We start from the raw sequence: 19,234 nt of genomic DNA, 5'->3' as shown, positions 1-19,234 counted from the left end.
AACCTTGAAAAAGGAAAAAGAGTACAACGCGATAAGTCCAGTAAATGCACCTTTGATGATGACACCCCCTGATGAGTACTTCAGTTAAATCTTGGCTTCCAAATATTTGAGTCGCAACTTCCCAATTTGATGAACGTATTTCTTGAATGCATATGATTCTTGTCCTTTCGTGAAGAAAATTGATACTTGATTAAGTTTTCCTTTTTATAAGTCTTCTAACAGTAATTTTCTCGAATCTTCACGCTCCTTTAAGTACATTGAGGACTTTCTTCTTGGATTGCTAGCTTCTCGAAGATGATTTGCAAAAGTAGTTGATGTATGCAAAAGTAGTTGATGTAGTTTCTTAAACAAAGTGCCAATATGCAATTATAGTACCAAAGATGAGTAAAGTTTATGATCATACCTTATATGGATCAAAATGATATCCAAATTCATAGGAGATGGTTATGTTTATGTGGTCTAACAAAATGACCTAGTTAATGATGGGAATCCACCAAATAACCAGAATTGATACAACTCCCCCTTGGATGACCACCATGTTGAATTAAATTGTCTCAGCAAAACCTTTCTAGTAAAAACCCGATGGGAGAAAAAATATGGACGAAGGAAAAAAAAAAGAGCACAATATCAACATTTTGAATAAATATTCATCGTCGGCGAGATTTTGCCTCATTAAAACCTTGTCAGGAAAATCACATGGGACAAAGCCTTAAGCGAAGGGAAAACAGTACAACTTTCGACGTATTTAGGGATGATAACTCAAATATATGAGCATTTCAGAAAATAAGCATCAAAATCATAACTCTAGTCTATATCAAAGACGAGTTCATGCTAGCATAACTCTAACTGCAGATTTTAGAAATAAAGGAAAAAGAATAGAATTTATGCTGCTAAGACGTGGATTTTGTATTTTTAAGGGCTCCTCAAGAGACATGTAAAGTTGATATCATCAACTAATTAATCCCCATTTTTCGGTTTTGTACCAAATTTTTAAAAACACATAAAGGATTGTTAAACCTGACATAATAGATTCAAATAGCTGCCTGAATATAATTTGAATCCTACAAGGATTACAAATTAGAACATATTCTCCGAATGCAATACAAGTCATTTAAAGACTACCACGCCAAATGCATTGTTCAAGGAGAACCAAATGTTATTGAATCAATCCTAGGATTTGAGTAAAAATTAAAACCCCTCAATCGTTTATTCAACGATTATTTTTATCATATGACGCATTATAATGACTACACCAACCTAAAATAAGCTAGGAAATTTTATGGTGTCAAGTCTTGGATCCAAAATTGCGTTAATTGAGAAACTAATCCAACTTAATTTAGATTGTATGCCAACCAATCATGTATGTCGATATTACTCTGCAGAGGGGTCTACAACCGCCATCATTTATTTCAGTAGCTACCGTAAATGAATATTCGACAATCATTAGTTCATTATGACCCAACACAATTCTCTGGTGTATACACACTTCTAAAAATTCAAATTTTACCGGTACCATTTTTCGCGGGCATTATAATCTCCTCCTCGTCAAATGAGAAGATACTAATTTTGACAATGTGAAACATATTATGATAGACTCTATCAGAGCATTATATGTAGCATGTAGTAAAACACTACATTTTTGCTAGAAGTGATTGGATTTTCCTTTTCAAACGGCATTAGCTTATGGAAAAGCTAAATGAGATAATTTCACGCCTATTATTTGATGGCAGCATTTATCGATTTGATTTAATGAGAGAGAAATTGATATAACTTTAGTTAATTAATACCGGCTTTTGATAGTGTATATAGTCTCCCCAAATTATGGCGAAAATAATTGTATCTCATATACGAAATCAAGTTTCGTAAAATATTATCTGATTAATTCGGGGACATATAGTTAGAATAATTTCTGGATTTTAACAATACCAGGTTGGACAATAGATACTGAATCCAAGGATCATTAAAAATTATCCGAAAAATGTAATCCACTTGATATATATACAAATTGAACAAAGCATGGATTTTATTGGTTACAACCAAAAAGATATAAAATATGCAAGTAAATCTCCAAAAAAAAAAAATCGTGACTTATAGGGCCGACGAGATAATCATTCACTTTAGAATGAAATTATAGACACTTTCTTTATCAAAAGAATATCAAATAAAGATCAATATAGTCGCTACAAGGACTAATAATATAGGCTAACAAGCCGGGTGCGCACCCTTTGATCTTTAGTGTCCAATTCCAACCACAAGTGGAATTGTTTTAAAATTTTGGAGATTTACCATGAGAAGGAAAAAAATGCTCAATATCCCTTAAGAATACAACAATTCCTCTAGGTGTTTGCAATTGTGAATATCATAATAACGATACTTTATATATCCTTTTAGGACCGATAAGGAAAAAACCAAATCAATTGGCTTATATGATTCTTTTTAAGAAAATAAAGAGATCATTTTCGTTATTGAGGAATCCGTTGTTTTCCCGTAAGAAATGGAAATCAATGGTTTATTAGTAGAAAAATAAAACCTTAATCGGTAATGGTTTGTTTAAACGATTGTCGTTAAACTACGAGAAAAAAATAGTGGCTAAAATTTCTTAGAATGCCAATTTTAACACCTCTTTCCTCAGAATTGATGGAGAAAATCAACACCGGTTGGTATATACGATACACCAAAATTGCATCGACAAAAAGAAAAAGAAATGTCGTAATAGCCAGTCGCTTATGGAAAATCCATTTTATGTCGAAGATGGCTTCTTGTAGATATATAGAAACCATATATAATTAAATCACATGATCATTGTCTAAAGGACAAGGATACCAAAGTTAATTGGCCGCAGGTTTTTCAACCATACACGTGATTAATTACCGTAAAGATGCGACAACACCAGTTTTTGGTGATTACAATTTCACGAAAGGAATAGAAACTGTAGACCATCTTTCGATGGATTTTATTTTTCTGTCTATGTGAAAAAGAAAAAAAAATAACGGACACAAAAGAAAATAAAAGCAAGAGGATATAATATGTGTAGTACTAAAAAGAATCAACAACACACTTACCTTGCTTGTGAAATAAATAAATCTATCCAAAGAATTAGCTTGTAAAGAGAATGTTTCCGGTATAGTGTGCTCACAAAAGCTGTATAAGATTAAGAACGTCAAACATGTCCTTGGAGTAAAGACGTGAATAGTAGTAAAGCATGACCAACAGTAGTGCATGGAACATATGAGACAGTATAAGACAGAAAGTTAAGTGCATTAGTGCATGATTTCTCTTATGAGTCATATAAGACGTAAAAAAAAGAAAGATAAAACCCTAAAACTCAACCAACCATGATTGCGGCGGCGGCTGTGAATAAGGGACCGTATACATGCAAGAAAACTAGGAAAACATGATCGTGAATAATAAAGCAATTTGATGTCACCAGAGTATCCAGTTTGTAATCCTTTCCGACATCCATTATACTATCATATTTGATAGACAATAGATGATAATTTTTTTTTTTTACAAAAACATGTACTAACGTACTTTTGATTAGATTATAATAAAATCAAATCAATTGAGTACATAAGTAGAAACCCATATGAAAAAAAATCATAAGATCAAAGCTAATTCGTTCTTATGAGAATAATAATAATAAAAAAAAATAATCGCCTAATTGGTAGAACGATGTGCGTGATAATGTCTTGTAAAAGGAAAAAATAGAGAAGGAGACACAAAGTAGAGGGGAAGAAGAGATAGAGATTTCTATTAGATGTGTGTATAGAATACAATATTTAAGCCTCTATTTATATAGATAGAAGACTTGGTGTCCAAGATATGTAAACCCTAAACTTAGACACGAAAGGCATCTTGGCATCTTAGTAAATAAATAATAGTTTATAACAAGGTCGAGTATTCTCGGGTAATACTGGCAAAAATAAAAAACAATTAGTAATGGGAAAAAATAATTAGGTTTTATGAGCAAAAATAAAAACCAATTAGTAATGGGTGGAGAAATAATCAGGTTTTATGAGCAAAAATAAAAGGGTGCATTAATTAAATGCCCCTATTATAGAGGCCTAACACAAATACCCTCCCCTAAAAATCACGGACAAGTGGATTACTATAATGCCCCTAAATAAATATCACGATTATAACGTTGTGGAGTCATTTACTCCAGTAGCCGTTACTATACATCCCACGATCTCTCTCTCTCCTTCTTCATCTCTTCTCCCTCATTGTTCTGTAACTGTAAAAATCATTTTCAGAGACAAAATTGAAAGAGGTAAACACGATTCGCATCTTCTACTTACCCCTATTGATGAGGATTTTGCTTCCGATGATGTTTTTTTAACATTTTGAAGTTGATTTCTTACGGTTTATAAAATCACATTTATATCTCTGAAGAAAAAAAAGTTGTTGCATGTACGATTTATGATCAATTCCTGCTTGTAATATATTTGATTTGAATTGGTATCTACTTAGTTTTGTATCTAATTGATTTTGGTTTTAGGTTAGTTGGAGTTGATTTTGAGTTTCAGAAGTAGCAGTTTCAGATGAAAGAGGTAAGAAATAATTTCTTCAGTTAATTTTGATTTTCACCCACTTTGTTGTTCTCTGTATGTGTTTGTTTTTCTGTATGTGTATATTGATGTCAAAATTGGGTAAAAAAGAAGTTTCAGTTGATGTTGATGTTAATAGTTGGGATCAACAATTGGAGTTGATACCATAATATGCTTTGTTCTATGTGTTGTGTAAGTTCTTTACATGTTGATGACAAAAAATGTGGAAAAAACCAGTTTCAGATGATGTTGATGCTTATAGATGGGGTCAACAATTGGAGTTGATCTATAAAATGCTTTGTTGATTCTACAACTGTTTCTCAGGAGTTTTTTTACAGTATTCTATTAATATGAAACTAGTATCTAAGTCTATATGTGAACAAGTTATGGTAATTGTTGTTAGTGATTCTAAATGAAGGAATGAACCTCAACTAATAACTTACAAAATAATGTCATGTAATATCTGATGCACAAACTGCGGTATAGTTGTTGTTGTTGGTGTCAACAACAGTATTTGATGCCATATTATACCAATAACATGGTTCAACAACAGGTGTTGATGCCATAAATTTTGCGATGCTAACTATAATAGTACATGTACAATGAGATCAACAACAGTAGTTGATCTCATTAAATGGAATCAACAATAGGAGTTGATACTATTTGATGGTATCAACAACAAGAGTTATACAAGTAAATTGTTGCCAACAACAGGAGTTGATCCCATTAGATAGGATCAGCAACAGATGTTGATACCTCTTTACTAACTGTTCAACTGTTATTGTTGCGATTATTGAATGAATAAGATGGATGACTAGATTAATGTTGTTTGAAATAGGTGAAAGGAATGAGAAGATTACCAAGGATAAATCCGAAGAGTATATAAGAAGATGATTCACAACCGGTTGATGAAAATGTATCCCCTAAAAGGAAGAGGGTTAATAAGAAGTTATTGCTTGAAGAACAGCAACATGTTGAAAAAAGAAGAAAGAGCATAAATAAAGAACCAGAAGTAGATTCAGAAGAAGACGAATCGCAACAAGAGAGTCAAAAAGTTAGAGTAACAAAAAGAAAGAGGGAGACCAAGAAGAAGAATGAACAGGAACAGGAAGCAGCGGCAAAGAAGAAGAAGAAAAATGAACAAGAAGCTGTACATAAAGGGAAGAAAAAGGTGGTAGTTGAAGAAGAAGACAAAGGAGATTCAGAGGATGAATAAGTAGAATCAGAGTCAGAATCAGAAGAAGAAAAAGTAGTCGCAGATGGCGAAGCGGTGGAAGAACGAAAAGGTAAAACTAAATGAATTATACATTATTTTTTATTTGAGTTGTATGCTGCAATATAGTTAAGTTCATTCTAAATTAAATATAAAAATAAATGAATGAGTTACATGTATGCAGGTCGAACAAGGAAGAACGAAACCAAGTTCAAATCATGTCTGATGTCGTTGGTGGAAATGTATAAATTGCTATACAAACTGTTTGAAGTAGGAGATCCCAAAAATAAGAAGAAGACAATCAATGGGAAATCACTAAAGGAATGCCCGTTGTGGGACTTCATCAGACCATTCTACACAGTAGACATGATCGATATAACGAATGATAAGTGGTAACCAAAATCTTCATTGCAATACATCTACTTATTAGAGCATTCGATAAGGAAACAAACAAGTTCAGGTTTAGAAAAAATAAAAATGCTTCTGAGTGCTCACTAGAACCAAGAGATTTTGCAATAATGTTTAAGATAAGAAGGGTCATCGAGAGTGAAGAGTTGAAGAAGTTGCTGAATAAAAAGAATGATCATGTAGTCACTACATGGTTAAAAAACAAGTTCAGACCAGGGGAAGATGAAGATACCAGTGCTAAAATAACGAAGGCTGAAATTGAGTTCAAACTAAAGGAGGCAGCTAACGATAAGTCTGACCCACAACATTTTGTGAGACTTTTTGCTATGTGGTTGTGCACAATTGTTTTCTTCATATATGCTGGTGCAACATGAACTGCAAAGAATTGGCTTCCTCATATTTTGAACATGGACAAAGTCTCATGGCCAGATCACATAGTAAAGTATCTTCTTAAATACATTGGAAAACAGAAAGGAAAGAATGGAAGTGTTCCTGCCTGCACAACTATACTGTCGGTAAAAAAAGAAGTTCATTTAATATAATATTTATTTTTGAACATAGTAAAACGCATACTGTATGTCAAACCAACCTCATTGATTCTCTGTATGCAGTATTGGTTCTGCGAACATACAGAAAAATTCGTCGCAAAGAGGTCAAATTTTGAAAGCGCAACTCCAAGATTCCTGAGATGGAGCCAACATGCAATATGCAAAGAACTAGTAAAAGAATTTGGAGATAAAGTTGACAACGAAATAGACATGACTTGGTTCACTCGTAAGGTAAAATATTCATTTACTCAATTTATATTTCAAATAGATTTCAGTTTTTATCATGTCAACGAAAGGAAGTTGATACCAGTTTAGGGAGTTAACAAACAAAGTTTGTGTATCAACAAATTGAAGTTGATACATTTGTATGTATACTGATTAGACAATAATTGAAATCTACTTTACAAAAAAAATCATTATGCACATTTATTGTATCTATGTATTTAAATTAGAGCTGGTTCAGATTAGGATTAGGAAAACAAGTGTGATTTTATGTGTGATTATAAATGAATACTGAGTTGCATTCTGAAATGTATTACAGATTTTGTGTATTAACAATAGACGTTGATACAATTGTATGGAGTCAACAACCAATGTTTACACACTAACTTAAATGTACCACATTTTGTTTGTGTCAATAATGGAAGTTGATACCAATGAATGGAATCAACAATAGATTTTGTGTATCAACAATAGATATTGTGTATCAACCATAGAAGTTGATACAATTGCATGGAGTCAACAACCAATGTTTACACAGTAACCTAAATGTACCACATTATGTTTGTGTCAACAATGGAAGTTGACATCATATCTGAAATGTACTCCAGTTATATATTGATGCAATTTCATTTACGTCGCAAATCACTCGGGGGCTACGCCCCCTCGTGAAAGATATATTATGAGTAAAAAGTGAGAAAAAAATATTTTGCTAACTATATTTTTATGTCAATTTGCAGGTTCAAGAAGATTTTGTTGATCCGGTGACAGATGAAGAGATTTATTTGATTGATCTGTCGGCACGAGCAAGAGAGTTGGAAGAAGAGAGGCAGAGGAATGAGAATCTGGAAGAACAAAACATATTTCTTGAGTTAGAAAAGCAGGAAATAACTTATCATAGGAAGGGACAAATAAAGTCATTGATGAGCAACATAATATTCATGAAGAAAATCATTGACAGTAACAAGCACAGGATTCAGTTGCAGCCTGGGGAAGAAGAGAGACTTGATGATATTGCTAGTGAAGTGAAGCTATGGAATGAAAAGGAGAATTATCTCAAGAGAGCAAGATCAGAGAGTACTCAAGAGGAGTACAAAAGAACAGCCAATGCTATGCTTGAGACTGAATTAACTCAAGTGGAGAATAAAGGTGAAGAACCATCTGAAAAGGTAAATGAAGCTGAGTTGGAAGATGTTAGAAATGAAGAACCATCTGAAAATCAGAACCAGTTTGACTTGAATGTAGAAGAAGAACAAGATTCAAATCAACTAGCACTGTCACTTTCAGATGCAGGTGAAATTGATTTGGAGAAAATCTTTAAGAAGGGTTATCAGAGTGGACTAAATTTCAAGGTACAACCTTCGGTGTCGGATGCTTTGAAGACAAACTGGCAGAAGGGATTCCATGAAGTAAGAGAAGAAAAAAGAAGACAAGAAGAAACAGATCTTCAAATAGCTAATGTGATAGCAGAGATTGGTAACTCAGGTCAACAGTTAGAAGAGGAGAAAGATCTTCAGATCAGTACTGTGGTTGCAGAAATTGGTAACTCAGCTCAACAGATAGAAGAGGAGAATGAAGTAAAAGAAGGAGAAAGGAGTACAAACATGCAAAATGGGATATCGTGGGAGATGTAGTTGTTTATTCAACTCCTCCAATTACCATTATACGTCCAGAAACATCGAATTATTTCCCTACATGCACTATTTTAACTCAGTTGAAGAAGTAATAAATTTGAAAGACATATTAGTTACTCTAAGAATTGTATGCCAATATGTTTAAGTCATACCAGCCTTTGGATAATCTATTGATTTGTTATGAATTAATTTGTTTAAGTTGTTTATATGCATTTTTTTTTATTGATTTGTTTAAGTGTCAACAATGAAAGTTGATCCATAAAAGCAATGGATCAACAAAATAATGAATGAGTGTTAGCATTTACAGATAATGGAATTAACTTTGTACATATAGATAAAACCATGCATACTTTTTTATTTTTTGTAAGTGTCAACAATGGAAGTTGATACAATAATGTGGGGTAAACAATGGAAGTTGATCCAATAGAAGGACCAACAACAATTGTTGATACCAAAAACAATGAGTAAACAATGATATGTTAATACTGTTTAATGTAATCAGATTATTTACCTGCAGGTACTACCCCAAGCTTCGGTGCGATCACTGCCAGAATATTTACTCTTACTCCACCAGAAAAGATGGAAGATGCTCTGACTCAACAAACGGAATATACTCCTACACGGAAAATAGAACATGGTGATTCTCAAACTCCAGATGATGATAGTGTGTTGGACGGGCTTAAAGTTCTATTCAAATTAGATGAAATTGATGGACCAACTGAAGAGGAAGACACCACCCAAGACGATGATGATTCTGAAGCGACGCAAAGCCAAAGGAATCAGTCTGAAGCTACTGGAAGATCAAGGAGGTATAACACAAGGTCATCAATAAATGCACCAAATAAATACACACTTGATGATAAAGTGAAGAAGAGGACAAGAGGAGGAAAAGGAAAGAAGAAAGGGAGAGGTGTTTAAGAAGAACCGGAAATAATCGACCTTGATGATTACGTTGATGTGACGCCACCTGAGACAAAACCGCTGAAGAGGCCAGAAAACCTCAAACTCTGGAAATCCTGCACTGAGGAGGAACAAGAGGTCCTTCGTCCATTATTTGAGCAAGCAAAACAATGGTATGTAACTCTGTAACAAATTGCATGTTTATTCATAGGTATAAACAATGAAAGTTGATGCTATGCAATATCTGCGAAAAAAAAGATTGTAAAATCCAAGTTGCAGTTAGAATTTTCTAATATGTAATGCTTGAACAATAATATGTTATGTTATGTCAGGGAGTTAACATAATCTTTGCATATGCAGTACCAGAGCATGTACCTTTTACTTCAACAATGTACTGGAAGAGATCGTCTATGGAAGGCACATCCAATATCTAATGGATAAACAGAACATTAACAGTGAGATTGTTGACTATTACACCAACATGTTGCAATCAAAGATGAAAAATCCATCTAAGCCGGCATACTATGGGAAGAAGCACCTAATTATTTCTACAAATTGTTATGTAAGTAATGAAAACTCTTAATCTGTCTTTTGAATAACTTGTTACATAAACTTATTTAGTTCTACATTATCGTAGTTGAAACCTTATTTAGGTGAGATGAAACAATTTAGTGTACTAGGGATGGTTCAAGTATACATGATGAATGAATTATTTTTGTTATCTGTCAAAAACAAACTAAATGCCAAGAAAATGATGCAGCAAATAATGAGGGCTGCAGTTGCTAGCAAAGATGCAATGAAAGTGGAAAAATGTGGGATTCCAGATACGTTGAGGAACAATTTCCCAATGGATGACAATGACGCAATATTGTTGATGCCGATGTGTCTACAAGACGTGGATCAGAAACCCTTCCATTGGGTGCTTCTTACATTGATACGTGGAAGGTGGTTGATCTTCAACACCATTTATCACTACAAAAGATACAACGAGCAGTACAATGTCATGGTCCAAACATTGACTCCAGTCCTGAACCAAATGGGTATAAAAGATGTTGAGACAGGTGGACCAGTAACTACAATTTTATACCATTACATGGTACCATAGCAACGGGGTTTGGACTGCGCAATGCACGTCTTCTTGTTCATGAAGTGCTTGGTGAAGCGTGGAGAATGCTGGGATTTAGATGGTAAGAAGATCCAATACCATGAGAACATAAACAGTAAGAGAGCGAAGATTGCTGCCAGGATGTTAGCTGAATTCGGTTCATGGAAACCAACTTTGGAAGAAGGTAAGCAAGTTCAAGAACTTACAGACTCAGTCGAGGTACTCAACATTCAAGATTCTGTTGAACCATCAGAAGGTAGCCAAGTACAAGAAATTACAGACTCAGTCGAAGAGGTACTCAACATACAAGATTCTGTTGAACCATTAGATTAGTGCAAACACACTTAGGTGTAGTTTAACATATGCTGGTAAGTAATTTAATTACTCTGTATAGGTCTGCTAATTTATTTAAATTGTTAGTTTTAAAAGACATCTTGTAGCTACTGTAAATCCATGTATGAAAGTCTGTTTATGTTCTCAAACAATTTGGAGGATATTTTAGTTCTAGTTTGTTATGAATTAATATTACTATTAGTCATGAAAGTGATTATTAAGTGAATGAATGGTTTTTGGTTATGAAAGTGAATGAATGTTGGTAGTAAAGATTGCAAGTATGCTCAGCTAATGGATTTAACTTGTAAATACAGATAAAACCATGAATTTTTTTTCTTTTTATTGAGCATCAACAATGGGATTTGATCATTTTTTGGGATCAACAATGGAAGTTGATTCCAAAAATCAATGGGTCAAAAAAATAATTGATGACTAACTGATTGGTTTCACATAAAATGAATGAATGTTGGTAGTAAAGATTGCAGGTATGCTCAGCTAATGGAGTTAACTTGTAAATACAGATAAAACCATGCAAATTTTTTCTTTTCAGTAAGCATCAACAATGGAAGTTGATGCAGTAAGAGGGATCAACATTGGAATTTGATGCCATGACTTGGATCAACATTAACATGTTGATACTGTTTACATAGTAAAGCTTGCAGGTATACACAGCTAAAGTAGTTAACTTGTAGCCATGCAATTTTTTTCTTTTCAGCAAGCCTCAACAAATGGAAGTTGATCCAGTAATGGCATCAACATTGATATGTTGATACAGTTTATATAGTAATTTTTCCTGTAAAAAAACCAGTAAACCTGCAAACTGACATAAACTGACAAGAATAACATTCATGAACAAATAAAACATAATGTATGTCATTAAAAACACAGGAAATCCAACAAGAAAATATAGGGAAAGCATAAAAATAACTAACATCCATGTTGATCATTCAAGAACTAGCATAAAAAGGGTAAAAAGGAAGTTCAGAGAAATAGTAAATCAACCAGTAAAACTTCAGAACAACATCCTCCTCAAAAAGTTGATCATCCTGGAATTGGACTCTCTGTGAAACACTGGTGCACGAGGAGCCAAAGGAGCTCTGCGACATCTACGACGGTTGTGGAAGGAAAGTATCCCACACTGGCCACACTTCCTTTTGTTGAGAACTTTCTCTCGAGAACCCCTATACCTTGAAGTAGTTGGCCTTCCAGCTGACGCTCGACCATCATTGGGAGGCAAGACATAACCTTTTTCATTAATTTTAGGCGGCCTCTCATGGTCGGGAAAAGGATAGATAGGACGTGCATACAAACCTCTATAGTACTCAGTGGTATAATACAGATTGATGTGCTTGTAAGGTTCGTCTGGCCCAATCTGCAAAATAGCTTTCATCAAATGGGTGCAAGGGAAACTATGATTCTGCCACCAATTGCAGTGAAAGTCTTAGAATCCAAATCGACCATGTGCTTTAAAGTAGGAAAAATTATTTCAAAGACTTTATCACTTGATCTTCTAAACTTGTAGAAATGGCAGTCGGTCACCCTCTTGTTGAGCCTAGCTTGCATCCGTGGAGTAAGTCTGGAATCCCACTTACTAGACTCCACCAACCTCTTGTAGTTTTGCTCCATTACCTTAGCACGAATACAATCCACAATCTCTACTGCTGGGAGACACTTATCATGCTTGATAACACTATTAAAACTCTCCGCAATATTCGATATATTCTCACCAAACCTTTATCCTTGAAAAGCATGAGCTTCCCAGTTCTCGAATGGAATCTTTACCATCCAATCAATCACTGAATCAAGCTTGAGATTGCTCATACTCTTGGTAGCAGCAAAAAACTTCTCCTTTGTTAAGGCAGTATAACACTCTTCAAACAACTTCACAGCAGTTTGCCTGCTCTTACCCTTTGGAACCGAAATATTACATTTCATGTGGTACAAACAGTAAGAATGGTAAGCCTTTGGGAAGATAATAGGTACATGATTCAGAAGGACAGCTCCACGGTCTGATATGATGGTCAGTGGACGGTCTTCCCTAATAATACCCTTCAGGTTGGTTAAGAACCATTCCCAACTCTCACAATTTTCGCAAGGTACAATACCAAAAGCAACTGGATAGATCTCTAGAGAAAATACAAAAAAAAAAACAAAGATTCATAAAGTAACACACAAAAACTGAAATCCATGAACAAGTTATTGGGTGAACAACAAAACTTATGGGATCAACAACAGCAGTTATGTGATCAACAAATGCAATTATGAGATCAACAATAAGAATTATGGGATTAAGCACAGAAGTTATGTGATCAACAACTGCAGTTATGAGATCAACAAAAAAAGTTATGGGATCAACAACAAGAATTAGTGGGAATTATGGGATTAAGAACAGAAATTATATGATCAACAACTGCAATTATGGAACAACAACAAAAGTTGATACAAAAAAAAGGGATCAACAACTGCAATCATGGGATCAACAACAACAGTTATGGTATCAACATTTGAAAATAACGGATCAACAACAATAATTATGAGATCAAACAACAATGATTATGGGATTAACAAAGTTATGTGATCCATAGAATTGAAATCCAGGGACATATAAGACTATATCGTGTGATTCAACAACTAAAGTTGAAACACTTAATACTTAAAAAAGAGGAAAAAAATTAAAAAACATACCTTGGTTACCAGTTTTCCCGCAAGCAACCATAAGACCTCCCTTAAACTTCCTAGTGAGAAAAGTGCAATCAATAAATAGCATCGGACGACAGTAATTATTGAAACCAGTAATGGAAGCTTCGAAAGAAACAAAAAAGCTCTGGAACTGCTTCGTTACACCATCATCCTCAAAGTTGACGATGCTTCCAGGATTATAACGTTCAATTGAGTCTTTATACCAAACAAAGTCTGAATAGGACTTGATGTCATCACCCAAAAGAGACTCTTTAGTGAATTGTAAACCATAGTATGCCTGACTATATGTGAGATCAATACCGTATTCCTGATGGAGAAGATCTTGGACATCAGCTGCAGTCTTCTTCTTATTTGATGCTCGAAATTCATCTATTAAGATATCCTTCAAAAAAGACTTTGTCATCCTGACTTTTGCTGGATCAGAAGAAGCTAAATCACATGCATGCTCTCCGTGAAACGTCTTTCACTGAAACACATCTTTAGTATTGTCAACGAGAGATGCATGAAACCTCCAGCTACAACTTTGACTTTTCTTGTTAAAACAACGCACAATGTAACGTTTCTTGTCACTCTTACATACTTCAAGTTTGTAACCACTATGATATTCATACTTCTTAACAGTATCACGACAATCAATTTTACTTTCAAAAATATGCCCTACTCCGGTTAAGATGTTGGCCCAAGTATCTGACTTCTTGGGGACCCTTTTGACCAAAGATGAATCATCCGTCAAATCTTCTACAATAGCCACATCGTTGTTTGAAACACAACTTGATGATGACGAAGAAGGAGCAACAGAAGAAGAAGATGGAACAAATTCAACAACAATCTTAAACTGGATGTTAAACTTCACTACATCAATCCCTTTGGAGATGCATTAGTGAATGAAAAACCTCAACTGCAAATCCTGATTGATCACATGTGATCTTCCATCTACAGTGTAACTAAAAACTACGAGGTCTTCAGGTACATAAGGCCAGTATTGTTTCACCACACTAATCATCTCGCTGACAGTAGTTGACTCCGAAACAACATGCGATACGGTCAAATTGCATAAAGTGAACTCTGCAACAACCATCTTTGGCCTGCAACAATAAAACAGTCAAATTGGATCAACAAATCTAATAAAACATAAAAACAATGTTGACACCATAATCTGTCAACAAGCAATGTTGATACAATAAAACAACATCTATCAACAACCATAATTAGCAAATTGTCCCGGATATTGCATCAACAATGAAAGTTGATCCAACAAACCTGAATCAACAACCAATGTTGATCCAATAAAACAGATATCAACAACCATAATCAGAAATTTATCCAGGTTATTTGCATCAACAGTGAAAGTTGATCCAACAAACCTGAATCAATAACCAATGTTGATACAAGGACTTTAGTACAAATTTTCAGTATCAACAATGAAAATTTTATGTCAGCAACAAGGACTTTAATACAAAAAAACTACATAAACAACATCATATATGTTACTACGCATCACATTAGTATGCGATCGGTGCAAATGTGAACCAGCAACATGAAATACTACATGAACATAAATGCTCCTTGATAAAAAATTCACCGCAAAGCATTAGAAAAAGCCTAAACCTAATCTAAGATACAAATTCAGATTACGTCGCACATCACTCGGGGGGCTGCGCCCCCTCGTAAAAGATATATTCAACGTCGAACATTAGATATGTAAACTGAGTATATAAACACTAACTTGTAACTTCTAATTGATTATATTAACTTCTAACTACAAAATTATACCAAAACAGATCAACATCATGAAATTATACTACTAATTCTCAGTTAACTAATTGATAATTCTCAACAAGTATACTCAAACAATCAGTATTATCCAAATAATTCTCCTACTAACTCATCAACATTATGAAATACTCCAGAATAATTCAAAACTAAAACAAAATAGTTCATGCAAAGTACATTGAAGCTAAAAACTCAAACCCAACATTGAATTATGAACCGATCTAAAACTCAAAACAGCAGGAAATTCAAAAATCAAAAACCGGAGATTGGAGATTGAAATACCTGTTTAAGATATGATAACAATCTCGGATTCAAATAATATGTAAATGAACCAATCAATCCAGTAGAATCAAACACAAAGAATTGAGTTTCCAAAATTTCGATCTCTGTAACAAAAAATACAAATAAAACTGAAATAAAAAAAACAAATTGAGATACTACAAATCGAACATGCAAATATAAAATAAATCACAACTCATCTTCTATCACGAATTAGCATTACCAATTTGTTTAAGATTGAGAAAATTTTGTTGTTGATGAAGAAACGAGTTCAGATCTGATGAAGAAACAATTGATTTTGTTAATGATTACGATGTTGATGAAAATAGATTCAATAATAGAAGAAAAAGATGATTTTATGCTGATTTAATCTGTAATTCACAGAAAAATTTTGAATTTTTTTCTCCTCCAGCTGACGAATAACTCTGTCTCTCTCTCTATATCCAGCGTCTTTCTTTCCGTTGAGTAAACTGGAGTTTGGTTTATGAACATTAACTATATATAAAGGGTAATTTAGTAATCTCACCGAATTTTTAATGGGCCCCTGATGGGCTTTGAATGGAGAGGGGTATTTTTATTGCTTCATAAGGGTAATTTTGAAGCCCGTCAAAAAGGAGGTTATTTATGAACCATTTTTTGGGGACCATGGTTTTTTTGTGGGGGACCATGATTCTATTTTAGGCAAGACATTATAAGTAATCCTAAGTCACCCTTATCTAAATGTTTTTCTTAATACCAAACTTACCCTCCTTAATTAAACGTGTTAGTTTAATGATTAATTAGTTATTAGTTAATGGTTAGTATGATTAGTGATTAATATGATTAGTTACCATTAAAAGGTTCTATTACAAAAAAATTAAAAAATTTCTTTGGGAGATTTTTTTTTTTTTTTTGCGATTAAGTTCGGTTACCCAAATTTATGATCAAAAACGAAGTTAATGATTAGTATGATTAGTAATGATTAGTATGATTAGTTACCAGTAAGAAGTTCGGTTATAAAAATTGAAATTTTTCCTTGCGATCAACCCGAACTCTATATTTGGTGTGACCATAAAATAGTTCGGTTACAAAAAAATTTAAAACTTTTTACGATCAAACCAAACTTAAAGTTCGGTTAAGAAACATTTTTTGCGACGTAAAGTTCGGTTGGGAAACGTTTTTTGCAACTAACCGAACTATTAGGGTTCGGTTGGGAAATGTTTTTAGCTACTAACCGAACAAAGGTTCGGTTGGGAAATGTTTTTGCAACTAACCGAACTATTAGGATTCAGTTGGGAATGTTTTTTGCTACTAACCGAACTATTAGGGTTCGGTTGGGAAATGTTTATTGCGACATAACCGAACTAAGGTTCGATTGGGAATTTGTTTGTGCAAAAATAGCCAAACTGTTCTTCATGTTCATCATTTCCATTAGGTTCGGTTAGTCGACAAAAAATTTCACATAATTCCTAGTCGAACTTCTCTCTGCAACTTCCATTTTCAACTCATTTTGATGGTTAATACTCATTTTTCAATCGAACGAGGAACGTCAAGCAAAGAGAAAAGAAGAAGAGGATAATTTTTTTTTCAAAACTAAAAAATTTCGATTCCCCCCTATTTTTGTTTTTGATTTCGGTTAATAGATTCATTTAGATTAGATATATATAATTATTAGGTTAGTTTAATTTAAATTAAAGTAAATGATAAATGTGTACTTACCTAACTTTAGGACACCCCTTATAAGTATAAGGAGGTTGGCCTAATAAGACCATGGTCCCTAAAAAATGGTTCTTATTTATATAATTCCCACAAAATAAAAACCAATTAGTGATGGGTGGAGCGGTCAATGAACCAAACAATCAGGTTTTAAGCAAATTGCTGATAGCCCATATAGGACCATTAACCCTAGACATCCAACCCACCGCTAATTGGCGATAGCTACAGTAAACCCAAGCCTACTTATTTGCATAATTTAACATTTGACAAAAACCGGTCATATTATTTCTACCAAATAAAAACCGTTTCAAATAAAACTGGGACAAAAACCCCAAGCCAAATAATAATGTGTAAATTTAATTTTTGTTACTTTAAAAAAGGACAAACATGCCCTTGACCTTTTCTTATTCTTCTTCTCTGATTTCTTTCTTCTTATTTCTTCCGTCTCCTTCTCCCACCACCATCATCACCAGCAGCAACAATGGATCTCCACGAAGACCAACAATAATTTTATTCTCCCCCGACACACCACTACACGTCCGTATCTCACCATTACCACCACCCTCCTCCACCTCCTTCAATTCCTTCATTCCGATCTTCTTTATTACTTTGTTTCGTCACCAACCGCAAGAAATAAACGAAAAGTTTCGATCAGATCCGATCGAAACAAAGTAATGAGAGCTTTTCCCCCTTGTGTAAATTCAATCGTCGTCGTAATTTGAGTCTTACACAGAGAGAGAGAGAGATAAAGAGTTCAGTTATTAGTTAAAGTAACCTATAATTACAATTGAAGAACAAGAAAAACATATATGGGTTGGTGACGAATTGATTCTACTGCTGATGAGTACAATTGAAGCAGGAGAAAATTGAAGATGAAATTGAGTCCGATCTTGAGAGAGGATGGAAGGAACTATTGAGTTCTGAACCGAGAAATTCAAGGGATTGAGAAGATGTTTCTGTTGCTGTGGATATCAGAGAAGAAGTCAGAAAATGAAAAGGATAAAATGGGTTTGTTAAAGATGGGTATTCTATTCGAAGAGTTTGTGAAGATTTAGAAGATAGGTTTAACTTGGATTTGATTTCCAGTTGAACAAGGGAAGTTTTGGTTCGATTCAGAGAAGATGGGGTCGTATTAGGGTTTCCTTGAACTGAGATTTGAAACTGGAAATGCTGCAATTGAGAAGAATTCTAAATGGGTTTGATTTGTTTATGTTGTTTCTTTTGAGAACAATACATGGAGATAGCAGTGGCGACAGTAAGCTGAAGATAATGTTGCTAATGATGGCGGAGACTGAAGCTAGAAACTGGGATGAAGTGATGGTTATGAGCTACAAGGAATAGAAGGTTTGCAAATTGTGTAACTGATGCTGAACTGAAGTAGCAGAATGAATGAAGTCACAGATGAACTGGAGTTACTGATGGAACTGCAAGGAGGAGGAGTTGTGCTTTGAAAGGCCTGAACCTATATGTATGTTAGGATAGGTAAAAATTACAGGATCTAATGGGTTTTGAACTGCAAAGAGAACTGCAGCTGAAATGAACCAGTGATGTTACAGAGATGATGGCTGGGTATATAACAAGAATTGGCAGATGATGGTGGTGTTGAATCTGTGACTGAGGTGGGGAAGTTGTGAAGTTGCAGGTACAGCTCAAGGAGGAGATGTTATGCTTGCATTTAACTGGATATGTTCGATGCTCAAGTGCAGGCAGTTGGAGTTGCTGCTACAGGTGGTTGAATTGAAACTGAAGTTGTTGCTGATGGAGTTTGAAATGGAGGTAGTGCTACATTAGACGAGCAGTCGAACTGAATTAAAGAAGTGTGGTTGCAGAATGAATGTAATGGAAGTTAGTATGTGCAGAATTTGGAGGCCGGGAAAGTC

General features: G+C 34.3%; 1 protein-coding gene across 1 annotated transcript; it reads right to left on the bottom strand.

Moving 5' to 3' along the window:
* Positions 1-12,641: 12,641 nt before the first annotated feature.
* Positions 12,642-14,685, bottom strand: LOC113352238. The gene is made up of 4 exons (XM_026596082.1): positions 14,527-14,685; positions 14,158-14,442; positions 13,593-14,067; positions 12,642-13,033 (listed from the first exon to the last, which is right to left on the bottom strand). Exons 1-4 carry the CDS (start codon positions 14,683-14,685, stop codon positions 12,642-12,644), a joined length of 1,311 nt encoding a protein of 436 aa, XP_026451867.1.
* Positions 14,686-19,234: the final 4,549 nt, after the last annotated feature.

The sequence above is a fragment of the Papaver somniferum genome, chromosome 2, assembly GCF_003573695.1.
Source record: "Papaver somniferum cultivar HN1 chromosome 2, ASM357369v1, whole genome shotgun sequence".
Classification (NCBI taxonomy): domain Eukaryota; kingdom Viridiplantae; phylum Streptophyta; class Magnoliopsida; order Ranunculales; family Papaveraceae; genus Papaver; species Papaver somniferum.
This window is presented reverse-complemented; position numbering and strand designations above follow the sequence as displayed.

Coding starts and splice junctions, on each gene's coding strand:
- LOC113352238 (XM_026596082.1), bottom strand. CDS start 14,685: ATGGTTGTTGCAGAGTTCACTTTATGCAATTTGACCGTATCGCATGTT. Junction 14,068..14,157: donor GTGACAAGAAACGTTACATT/GTGCGTTGTTTT, acceptor TTTCAGTGAAAG/ACGTTTCACGGAGAGCATGC. Junction 13,034..13,592: donor CGGGAAAACTGGTAACCAAG/GTATGTTTTTTA, acceptor TATTTTCTCTAG/AGATCTATCCAGTTGCTTTT.